General features: G+C 44.3%; 1 protein-coding gene across 2 annotated transcripts in view; it reads left to right on the forward strand.

Moving 5' to 3' along the window:
- The window catches only part of PRR5L (proline rich 5 like), a 38,933-nt gene extending 28,343 nt beyond the window's left edge, over positions 1 to 10,590 (forward strand). For both annotated transcript variants that reach the window (XM_057373963.1, XM_057373962.1), the window contains exons 7-9: positions 2,478 to 2,618; positions 4,292 to 4,418; positions 7,737 to 10,590. In XM_057373963.1, coding sequence (XP_057229946.1) covers positions 2,478 to 2,618; positions 4,292 to 4,418; positions 7,737 to 8,068 — 600 coding nt within the window. In that variant the 3' untranslated portion in view covers positions 8,069 to 10,590. The remainder of the gene's footprint in view (positions 1 to 2,477; positions 2,619 to 4,291; positions 4,419 to 7,736) is intronic.
- Positions 10,591 to 12,617: the final 2,027 nt, after the last annotated feature.

Raw genomic sequence — 12,617 nt, forward strand, 5'->3', positions numbered from 1 at the left:
GCCTTTTAAAATTATTTTTCCCTTGTATTGTTTGAAAGGCAGCAGGTAAAGCTCAAAGCTTGCCCTTTCCCTCTAATCCTGTTAAAGCTGGCATTTCCTAAAAGAGAAGGGACTTTTGCAAAGAYAGACACTAACCTTTCTACTGTGTTTATTTTTGTTCTTTCCTTGCTGCAGATGCTTAAAGGTAGGTGTTTGACAGGTAAAACTGTGCAACTGTAATACCCTCTTTTTCTCTCCTTTTGCAACTAACTCTCAGTGAGGGAGTGACCCATTYAAGCAGGGGTTTGCCTGCACTGCTGCTCCCTGTGTACTGTGGAAGCTGTACACTGACTGTGTGCCATACCCCTTGATGTTAATAATTCTGCCACTTTGCAGGTAAATCTGTTCCCCTGCTATTAAATGTCTCTGATGAGAAATAGGACCGAAGTTACAGCACTGTGGGTATAAATTTTGGAAGTAACTTGGTTATAGTGGGGAAAGTGTGACTATTGGATATCAAAATTCTTTGAAAGCATAATTTTTCTGCTGTACATGTCTTGTCACAATATCTGAGTCACTCAAAATATATCATCAGCACTGGGAAGTTTGGGAAGTAATGCCTCTTTCTGGATGGGGAACTGAAAGGTAACAGACAGGATATTTAAAGCTTTGTAGGCACCTAAGTACTGCATGAACGTATGGAATTGAGTTGCCTAAATACATCCAAGAATTTGACTCAGAGACAACTGCTCTAGGCTACCAGAGAGAGAGCTGCTGGTGCAGCAAGAAATAGAAATTGCTCTTTTGCCAGGCCAGTGTCCTAATGACAAGACTTGGCTTTTCCTAGAAATAGGGAACTGTATGTACCCATGTATACAGTGTGTCRCCACATGTGAGGAGAGCTCCTCCAGTGAGTGCCTTCCATCAYGCTGCTGCTCTGGTAGATGAGAAAGTCAATTTGCTGTCGATTCCCCATCCTTTCCTGCAAGTATCAGCAGRATTTTTTAGTTATGCTCTTCTGTGATGCCAGCAGCTGCCCATTCCAAATGAAAGTGTCAGCCACATGTGTGAGAATGTGTTACCAAAGGTAGAAACTCGCACTAGCTTCGTATCTCAGCTGAGTTTAACCCCAGGGCTCATAGTTATTGCAGAAATATGACCTTTAAGCAGCCAAGTTGGTTAAATTGCTGTACAGAGGGAAACTATGTAAACAGGTCACTGGCTTTCATATAGTTGCAGCTGTTGATGTGACTATTGGTGTGGAAAAAAGAGTAGCAAATCTTGTTTTGCTTGGCACAGAAACATGTTTGCATTTTGAAATGGGGTATGAAGTTAATAGGACTAAACTGCATGGTATAAATAAAAAGTTTGCAGCTGCTGAAATATAGTTCCAAGRTAGGTACTGGTCTTTCCTACACTTTTTTCCCTACACAGTGAKGGTTTAAAACAGTAAACTGCTTTTACTATGTCCAAGCTTCCCTCCAAACTATTGGTTTTAATTCATATTYCATATTGATAATGCTGTTAATTTATGGACAATGTGTTATGAATTAATGATTAACTGCTGTTAATTTCTTCCAGATAAATATTTGCTATGTTGAGTGTGTTATGGAGATCATAAAATGATCCCCAAACAGATCATGGGGCAGAGATTARCATACTGAGAAGAACAAGACAAACTTTTCAGGCTGGAAAATGCTGGGCAGGGCTGGGAGGAAAATTTCTGCTATTAAGCTGGAGTGGGGCTAGAGAAAGTTGTGCAGACATTAAACATAGCAGAGGGAAAGGTGGTTACACCAGAATGCCAAATGGCGTTCGGCTGTGTTTAAATATTCTGAGAAATACTGTATCATCTGTTAAGCCTGCTCACTTGTGTTGTTGATGTAAAATAGTAGTGGAGAGGACATGGAATGCCTTGCAGAGGATATTAAAGCTGTCATTTTTAAAATAATGCTTGGTTCTAGCATGCTTGCTAGCTTTGCTCCAGCCCAAATCCTAAAATCTGTAATGGACTAACTCAAAGACTTTTGTCATATCAGCAAGGTCTAAAGTGAAGATATTGAGCAAAAAGAGAGTACAATATAGATCAGAGTTTACTTGAGAAATGTTCCATAACAACGTTATTCCCTACCAAACTTTCTCTCATTTCTCAGCTCCAAGTGCCAGAAGTACAAGCTACACCCAGTCTGGGCTTTTTTGTGACCAAATTGGATGGCAAGTGGGTTTTATGAATACGTACATAGTCATTTGCTGAACTACAGGCACATTTCGGGCTTCACTCCAAACACAGTGGTTCCACAGATGAGGTGATGCCCATTTCAGTTTGTGTGAGACTGAGAGGGAAGAAGTTAAAGAGTACCGTGAATTCTCGACCTGAATCACAGGGGGGGATGTTTTGCCCCAGCAGCAAAGGGCAGAATAGACCCTTCTGTCTGTGTTCATGTGTGTTGGTGCRATGATTACACATCCCCTAAATTCTRCTTCCTTTGTCTTTTTAGGGTCAGGAGTTGACTATCCGTCAGATTGCTCTTCTTGGCTTCAGAGACTTGGTCTTGCTAAAAGTAAAGTTGGAGGAAATTCTTCCCTATGTCCAGACAAAGCTTCCAGCTTCCATTGTCCAAATGCTGTTAATTCTGCAGGTAGGGAGCCTCTGCTCTTCCTTGTCTGACTCCATTTSGATATCTTGACCTTGTTGAACTCATACAAACACTGGAAGAAAAGTGGGAAGTATAGAGGGTGTGATGAAGGGGATGTGATTGTGTGCTTATTTGGGAGTGGTCAGTGTTAAAATGAGAGCTGAATTTTGATGTCCTSATCTTTCCTGGGTAAAGATGTKGCCTTGAAAGAACAGGGTGTTTCTRTTTTTCTCGGTGCCTCTCCTCCCCATCTAGGAATAGTCTCAAGGGTCTTTTTTCACATAGATTTCCATCTTCTAGCTTCTCTGAATGCCTCTTTGTGCCCTGGTTTCCCTGATTTTTCAGCTTTGCAAAGGCAGGGCAAATCTCCATCACAGCAGATAGTGGAATTTGAACAAACTGTGGCTTCCAGCTGCTCGACACCAGCTCCTTGGCTGGCTGGGATGCTGAGTARTGCCCATTAGAGGAGAAATACCTTCTGGCAGCAGGCAAAATGAGAGGCCATCTTTCAAAGGCCTCTCCCCAGAGATCCAGAGTGCCTGTGATAACTATTCTCTTTGTCCAGAACTCAGCAGAATACTTTCCAAGCATGCCAAATACAGCTGGGTTTTTTTTTTGTTTTTTTTTTTCTTTTGCTCAGCCTGACAGTCCTGAAAGATGCCATGTTATGCACTTGGGCTGATGGAGTCAGAATGGTTTGGGTTGGAAGGGATCCTAAAGATATCTAGCTCCAACCTCCTGCCATGGGCAGGGACACCTTCCACTAGACCAGGTTGCTCAGAGCCCCATCCAGCCTCCCTCTGAATCCCATAAAGGGCCTTTCATTCGACCTTGTTGATTATCACCAGGTTTGCACGGGCCCAGCTCTCAAGCCTGACAAAGTCCCTCTGGCTGGCATCCCTTCAMTCCAGCATGTCAGCTGCACCACACTGCCTGGTGGTTTTTATTCCTTCTCCAATATAATGAGTGTCTGAGAATGACACTTTGTGAAGCACAACCAAAATTGCAAAGTGTCAAAGCTGGTGATTCTGTATGAGTTCTCACTGTTCTGATTGTTCCCGTCACCCAGATTGGAACAGCAGGTGATACTAAAGTGCTACCCCAATACACCTGAAATATTATTTTAMTACAAGAATTTTGAGAGCAAGGAGGATCTCAAAGCAACACATTTGAGGAAAAAAGCTTCTTGAGGCTTTGCAGGAAGTTAAGTCTGAACCGTTTCTAGAATTGCTGTTAAATTGGTTGGTGTTATCTACCATCTTCACAGCTGTAAGCTGAACCACAGAGGGTGCTTTGCCTGCAGTCCTGCCTAGGAGAAGAGCAGTGCTGTGCCCAAGGCGTGTGAAGGGCTTTCTACAGAGCAGTGTTTTCTGGCAGAACGCCCTGGTGTGATTATACTGCTGCTGTACACCATGCACATCATTGGTGCAAGCACACCTTGTACCTGTCTCTTGGATAGGAAAAAGAGCTGTCTGCTCAATGTCCATGGGGCGTGACTCTGACTTGAACAAGGAGATTGACCTGAAAGGCACCCAAACCTCCATCAGCCCCAAAAGCTTTACTGATATGGTTGGGTACTGATACGTCCTGTTCCAGGACAGAGAGAACTGACAGACYCCAGGCTTTCCTCAAAAACATTTTAAGGGTAATGTTGATGTTTTATGTTTGATTTTCAGAGCGTTCATGAGCCTAGTGGCCCCACTGGGGGCTACCTGCAGCTGGAAGAGCTGGTCAAGCAGGTGGTATCACCATTCTTAGGTTTGTGTGAGGATCACAGCTCTTCTGGTAGCACCTGCTTGCTTGGTAAGATATGCACATTGTACTGAAGCTATTTTTGGGGTACACAGGTTGGGTAATGGGAGGCATTTGTGCTGGAAAAGGAAACAGTGCCTGACTGTGTGAGAGACAGAAAATAAAAGCTAAAACACCCTTGAGAAGGTCCTGATTAATGTTTCTGAATGTAGATTTTTGTGACAGACTTTTTCTTTTCCATGGCCTAGTGAACTAGGTGCCCCATCACTGCACACACMCCCACAAAGTTTCCCCTGTCTCTGGAGATGGACTGGATTTTAAAACCCCTGGTCCATGCCTGGTGTACTGCTGTCACTGCAGTAAGAGATTGTACCTGGTCCTTTGGTGCCTGCACTCTCTGCTTGTTTGCCTGCTTCAGCTGCTGCATCAACCAGAACAGCTTTCAAACAGAAAGCTGTTGCATATTAATTCTGAGGGATGACAGGAATTTTGCATGGAGACTTCCTTACATCTGAGGATTCTGTTAAAAAAAAACCCAACAATTAGAATTCTGTGTTTAAAGTATGGATAAATGTGTCTGGGTGAGAGAATGGGCACCTCACTTCAGGAAGAGCATGCTTATTCTGGGAAAGGTTTTTACACATGATCAGGAGCTCTGCTTACACATGTGGCCAGCCAGAAGGGATTGGCTAGCTAATGGGCATCGTGTTACTGATTTGATAGTCAAGAAGATTTAAATAGAACAAGTGAAGAAAGCTCCAGTCTCCCTCTGTTTTTATAAGCTGCAGCCTTTGCTTCAATCTAAAATTGTAGCAAGAGACTGACGACCTGCCTTGTACTACATTTTGGCAGCATTTGGGAAAAGATGGTCTTGTGRTAGAAGAATTTACCAGGACTCAGACAATCTGTGCCTGTAATAAACTCAAGGCATTGCTTTAGGAAAACTGCAGCTCATGATTTCTGTTCTTGTGGTTGCTGGGCAATCTGATATCTTTTATGCAAGTAAATGTGGTTGTACAGTTCAGCATGGATTTGCAGACCTGATCCACAGGCTCAGTCGAGACCAAAATCCCTTGTAAATGTTGGACTTTGGCAAATTTGATTGCTTTGCTGTTTATGGACAACTACATGCTGCTGGGATAGTCTGAAAGGTAGCTGCCTGACCTGTACTGAAGTTTCTAGCTATCCTGGATTTCTGCCAGCTGAACAAGGCATTTGTACCATTAAAAAAAAAAATCACACAAATTTGCCTTGTAAAGTTTATATGCCTGAAAATAATTTCATTTTCTTTAATTTTAGCTGTGATTTATTTGTGTGTATTCCCAAGGCAGCCTTTTGCCCCTGCTCCACCCTGTGCTGAGCATGAGGAAAGAAGGACCTTGTGTTTGCAGTATAGGACAGCAAAACAGCACTTTTCTGCAAATAATTTTGGTATTTTCAAAGTGCTGCTTCTACTTCTAATTAAACTTCTTTCTCTTCCTCTCTCTCTCTTTCAGTCACCTTTTTGCTGTCTCAGAACCAGTTTCTTCTCTCACTGGGCAGCCTGTATTGATGATGAAACCCAGCAGGTTCCCCATAGTAGTTTTTTGGAATTGCCCTGTTGGSTTTTGGGTGTGCTTGCATTCTCCACAGCCACTGTAGAAGCCAAACTGCTCTCTGGCCTGGAGTCTTCAGGATAAATGGGTTTGGTTGAGAAATGTGACTTAGGGTGTCTGATCCCAGCTATCAGTACACATAAGGCTTCAGCCTGCAAGGCTGCTGTATCTCATGTTGATTTAAAGTGAGAGAGGAGTGCAGCAGRGATAGGTGTGAAAGGGGATAGGACTGCTCACAGAGGGGAATTGCAGATGGCAGCATTGCCCCCTGCTCTGGTTTAGCACCCTTCTCGCTTTGCTTATGTAAATTAACCTTAACCTGCATTGTAAGGATGGGATATACCAAAGGGATCCAGCTGGCTCAGAAACGGGGTTTATACTGGGGATAGGAGAGAAGATAAAACATCCACACCTCACCGCTGATTTAAGATTGGTTGCAAAATAAAATCCTGGAAAAACTCCTCCCAGTTTATATTCTAGGTCATAAGGCACCAAAATAGAAATAAAATTTGTTGTTAAACTATGCATGACAGCTCCCTCAAGAGACTGTCTTTTGTGGCCAAGAAAGTAAAGGGGCAGAAGTAAAGCAATAAATGTGTGTTCAGAWGTCAGCCTAATTTCACCTAATTTTTTTTTTCAAAAGAGTCAGATCCCAGTGCCCTTTAACACTACACCTTGCTGTGGTTTGAGCTGTGGCTGAAACCTAAARAGTATATTTGCTGTAACCAGCTTCAAAAATGATTTTGCATAGTCTTAAGCACGAAATTAACCATTTTGAATTGATGTMTTACTGGCAGTAGCAGGATGAGGTGTTGGCTGCTCAACCATTCCCTCCTTCARTAATGTAGAGTTTGTTTTTTGCTTTTCTTCCTGATACAAACTTCCAAAACTCTTATAATTTTCAGTGACAGGTGTTTTGCTTTGSACTTTGTTACTCTTATGCTCTGCAGTCTTGGTTGGAAGCCTTTTATATGGTTTAAAGGCTCCTGACTTTATGAAATGAGACCCTGCACTTGAGTGAGGTTTGTGAGAATCAGAGACACACATGGAATAGCTCTGTCAGCTGCTGTAGGGACAAACATCATGTGGCAAAGCTTGTTGGGGGTGGCAGCCAGCAGGTGAGCAGTAATAGTGTCTGATTCAGCCTGCTGGGGGGGATTACAGTGAGCCAAGGCACAAAAATGGATGAAATGTTCTTTTTCTGGCATGATCTTTAAAGCATACGGTGGGATAATGCCAACAGAATGGCCTTTTTCTAGRCAGATGGAGAGACAGCACTGTGTAAGTGTCAGGAATTTCATTGACAATAGCTGATGGCATCTCCTGAGAGAATTTTTTCAGAGAAAGCAATGGCAATTCAAGTCCCCACTGAATGKTTTTTTTGGAGACTTGTGCCATTARTGTCACTCATTTTAGTGAACCTACGTGTGAGAGTACCTACTTGGTCTTCACCTCTTGATAAAAGAGAAGACCAGCAGGGTGCTAAAAGAGTCTCMCTTGGCTGCATTTGGAACTTCCTGGCTCACTTCTCTCCCAGGCAGCACACCATTGCCTTCCAGCAGGATGGGAGGTCTGTCCTCYCTGGGGCAGAGGCAGATCTCCTTTCCCAGCCTCCAGCAGTATGACCTAGTGAGCTCCTGATTGTTTTCCAGTGGTAATGAGGTGGGACACTCTGCCACTGCACACTGAATTCTCTCTGTTCCCTGTGGCCAGCCTAGCAGTGTGGCTTTGTTTGTGTGCTGTTGGCCATTCCTGCTCCCTTTTTCTCTTCCAGAGAGGCGGTACTCCAGATCCCGTCCCAAGGCCCTGACCCCGCTGACAGAGCAGGAGGGCGAGGCTTACCTGGAGAAATGTGGGAGCATCCGTCGCCACACGGTTGCCAACGCTCACTCGGACATCCAGCTGCTGGCCATGGCCTCCATGATGCACACRGGAATGGTCATTGAGGAATCAGACAGCTCTGAGAAATGCCTCCTGCTGCAGCCCAGCTGCTTCAGCCACAGGCAGTGCTCCAGCGAGCCCAGCATTGCCGACGGCCCCGAGGGAGTTGTGACAGCAGCCAGCAGGCAGGACCCTGCCGAGCTCAACTGCACCTCTGTCAGCTGAGGAGTGGACAACTGCACGCACTGAGCTGGACAAAGGGTCGTGTTATCCCTGCTGGGGACAAGAGAGGAACATAGGAATTTTGCTCACGTCATTGAAATGGCCTCGAGGGTTTTTATGGCTGAGAATGCTCTCTAGATATGTTCTTTTGCCAGTCTGGGATCATTGATGGAGGTACCAGGCTGTTCCCAAATGACCACTGAGGGCTGCAAAGCTTTTGCTGTTGAACAGCACAGTCTGCCTTCTGTAAGCTTCCTCCCTCTGCTAATATAAACCTTTCGGCATCAGGCTTCCTTCTTTTTCTTTGGAATGATACAAATTGAGTTCTTTCTGGTTTTCCTCTTCTTTCCCAGTTGTGCTTCTTCTTTGCTCTTTGTCCCTGCAGTAAAGACCTCTGTGCTTGTTCTCTCTGCTTCTGGTGCTAGCATGGTGAATGCTGAGCACTGCCTTTCTCTTTTAAAGTTGAACTCAGGGATGAAACCATTTGCATCCTGCAGAAAGATCTGCTGAGGTGGCTTGTGAAAGAGGGAGATCCTTCCCTTTGCCTCCCATCGGCATGGATGAAAAGTCCAAATCAGAATAAATCAGACTTACTTGTTTCCCAGACCCGAAGAGAACCCAGTGTACGTGGAATCTGAGCTGAGTACTTCATGTGTACTTTAAGTGGTTCCAGTCATGTCTTGRGGGTTCTGGTATAAACTGGGTGCAAACAAGGGCTGGGATTTGTAAATTGGGTGCAAAATATAATACTGAGCATCCTGGCATTTGACATCAGTTTGCTCTCAAAATTTCAGTGGTGATAGGGCTATGATGAAAGAGAAAACGACATGGATTCCTKTATGAAGGAGATGCTGCACTTTGGGAGGTGTAAAGGTGCTCCTCAGCATTGGGCCATTGTGACTCCAGACAGGAGGTGACGATCAGGATTTCATCTTTGGGCTGCCCTGGTACTTTTAGCACTTGCAGATGTTGTGAGACAGGAGATAATCAGCGGGATGTGGAAAGGAGTCCTGTCTCAGTTATTCGTGAAGTGCTCCTGACCTCCAGTGGTATCTGACTCAGTGCAGTATTGCTTTTAAGACAAAGTGAGGGCTCTTTGCAGTCTTTGGTTTCATTTTTATTTGGAAGATCAGGAGTGGGTCCAGTTTGCAGGTGCCTGTGTCAGTGCAATCTGCAGTGCCTGCTTTGTMGCATCCCTTGGTACTCCAATGCTGCTTCTACAGGAACAGATCCAAGCTGTTCCAGCTGGCCTTGGGATATTCTGCTGATGTCTTGCTAAGCAGGTTTGCAAGTGTAGTTGTAGGCTTAGAGTTGAACTGAAATGCTGCCACGTTTCAGTTCAACAGCACCACTACCACCTGAATGTACTCCTAATGGTACTGGCTGTAAATAAATGTGTCTTGACAAGGAAACAGAAGGTTAGGAGGAGCTTTCAGGGTGTTTTTTTGTGTGCTGTGATGTTAACTGCAGAATCTGCCCTGCTTCTGTTGGGCATTAAACATCTTCTGCTCCAYTGGCTTCTCTSAAAGTACAGCTCTGACCTGCCAGGRTTTGGCAWTAGTAGCACATGTGGCAAAAAGAAAGCAGAWTATTTGGCAGCAAAGCATCTGAAGTACCAGCTATGAGCATGAGCTACTCTGCCTGGACTAATGAGGCTGCTGCTTTGTCTACTGTTGTTTGCAAGTGTTGGGATACATGGAAGAGCTTCCTTTTCCCTGCTGTCACCAGRGCTAAGGCCGGGTGTTTGGATCACCAACTGTGCTTTCTGTGTTGAGAAACAGAGATCCAGTTGTGCTGGCTGCTTCCTCCTTAGAGATCCAGTCGAGGCCAGGAAGATGTGCCTTTCAGTAGCGTTCCCTTCAGATGGATTAGAGGATAAATTGCTCTCCTATTCATAAATTGGACTGACCAGGCCAACTTAGTGTCACCTGCCCCAGGGCAGCCAKGGGTTGTGTGAGCTTCAGGATGTCTGTGGTGACAGCTAAGCTCAGCAGGACATGCTGGTGTCACCTTGGCACAGTCCTCCAGCGTGGGGCAGATGAAGGTGTCCTGCTCTCAGGTGTTTCCTTTGGCCCCTTGCTGTGATTGAAAGCCTTTTAGTCACACTGAGGTGTGTGGGGAGGTGATCACCCTGCAGCATTTCAGTTCACTGTCATGAATGCTTTTCTTCTTCCTGTTTCTCCTTTCTGTTTCTCCTGTAAGCCATTTGCCTTCTGTAAATACCCAGACCATTTGGATTAGAGCAGCACCCTCTTTTATGGTGAAAATTAGAATGATTTATTTATTTCCTGATGTATTTTTGGATCATCTCTGGGGCTAATAGGAGTTAGTCCTGGTTTTAACTTGAATTTATTTTGTTTTTACACATATGTATGATTTTAATTATTTTGGTTTTGTATCTGTTACTTGGCAAAAATTTGCACCAAGCCCTCTGAATCATGCACTTCCCCCATTGTTTTGTTTTTAAGGAGAATTAAAGCTGGTGGCTTTACTTYGTAAACTGAAGTAAACAGAACTTGTTCTGTAAACCACACCAAGTGTATGGTCATGATCACAACTTTTACAGCCACATGAGATTGTTTAAGCCTCTGCAAGTGTGTTTCTGTTACAGCCTGGGTGAACCTGAAGRTGGCTGGAAGGAAATGTGCCATGGTGGCGGTGTGAGGCTGGCACAGAAATGCTCTGGGAGCAGCTCTGAGGGGCAGTGCTGAGTGGTGCTTTCCACTGAGAAAGCTTCCAGTCCCCTGGAAGCAAAGCCTCTGTCCCCATGCCAAATGCTGCATTTTGGATGCCGGGGTCAGGGGTTTGGGTTGTTCATGGTGGTGTTGTTGTTGTTCATGGTGTTGTTCATGGTGTCACACAGCTGTGACAGGACCACAGACAGGTCTTTTCTACCCTCATGGTCACCAACTTGAGAAGATCTGGAGGAGCTGTCAGAATGGGAAGAAGGAATTTCTCTCATCACTTCCTAGAGTCTGTTATCTTCTGCCTCGACAATGACCTAGACTGAGTCACTTCTCATCACACCAGAACTGTCTTCTCTTTTTACCCCATCTCCTTCTTAACGTGATTTATTCTCTGTGTCCATACAATTCTGTCATAAACCTATTGAGGGGGCCTCAGCAGAAAACCATTCTTACTATAACTGGCCTTTTTCCTGGTATTCCCCATAGCCAAGCACATGTTTTWGTTGCCAGAAAGCAGAGCTCTTCTTGCCCTAGCCATGTGGGCAGCAATGTGGTTGGGTTTTTTTTGTTTTGTTGTTTTTTTTTTTTTTTTCCATCAGAAGGCATCTCTGTAGGAAATTCACTGCAAATTTTCCTGTTAGTTAAATGTGTGAAGAGTGGGGTATTTGGTATTTCCCCAAGCAAAGAGAAGATAATTAGTCATCCTGTTAATATTTTAAATATGGAAGGTGAACCTGGAAGGACAACAATAGGTTAAATGGGATATTCTTGCTTGTCCATATATTTGGAGAGTGCTTTCTCTTCCCCTTATTATCCCAGCAGCTCCAGGTAAGTGCATCAGCTACATAAAGAAAAGCTTTAAAACAGAACTAGCAGCTTTTAAGGCAACTTAGCAGCTGAGGTACAGCTTATTCTCATCAATACAATGCTCAAAATTGCATGCTGTAAAATAGCTGCCACCTGCCACCTGAGAACTGGCTGCCCTTTATTCATCACTTGCATCTGAGGATACCTGGAGTACCCTTGTAAGTTATATCCAACCATTATTTCCACCTGGGAGAGCAAGTTCTGTATAATTGTGCCAGTTTACATCTCTCMTATGTGTAAGTTCATCCCTTCCAGGGGACTAATCCTGCCCCAAGCMCTTCTCCAGGTCTTATGAAAGCTTGTCCTAAGTGCACAAGGAGTGGCAGCTCAGATSAATGAGTAGTTTGGCTGCATTTCTCCAAACCAAATGATGAAAAGAAGTGACAGCTCCAGTGCATGAGTGAGTAAATTGAAAATTGTCATTATTTATCAGTAGTTGCTCGCTGTGCATGGCAAACACACGCTCAGGGCCACAAATGCGGGCTTGTGTGTGGGAGACTCATCTGTGTGGGAGAGAGCAGTGAAGAAGAGATACGTGCAGGTAAAGGAAATAGCTGACTAGATTGATTTTCACCCAAATAATTGGTGTAACAGAAGGTAGGGGCTTAATTATAGTTTGATCACCAGACTTTACAATGAGCACAAGGAAACCAAGCTCTTTAAACAGAAAGCCAATGGCTTGAAAAGTCTCACCTACCCTGAACTGCCACAGTACAGAGCAGATTTGCAGGAGCTATGGATTGCAACAGTGTTCAGGGAGTTGCTGTTTGAAGTGTCTCTCATTTGGCTTCAAAGCTAATTCCCACTTACGCCAAGAGCTGCTTCGTAATTCTTGTGGCATAATTATTACAGACTGTGCAGTACCAACCTCTGTTACATTGGAAAATAGATTGGAGTCAGAGAGTCATTCTTTCTGACCTTGAGATTTACGAAGGGAGCTGCATTGGCTGTCACACAGGAGTTTTCTGCGGTTGCTAAAATAATTCAGTTTTTTTCTT

The sequence above is a fragment of the Malurus melanocephalus genome, unplaced genomic scaffold, assembly GCF_030028575.1.
Source record: "Malurus melanocephalus ecotype Western Australia unplaced genomic scaffold, MMel_1.1 scaffold_211, whole genome shotgun sequence".
Taxonomy (NCBI): Eukaryota; Metazoa; Chordata; class Aves; order Passeriformes; family Maluridae; genus Malurus; species Malurus melanocephalus.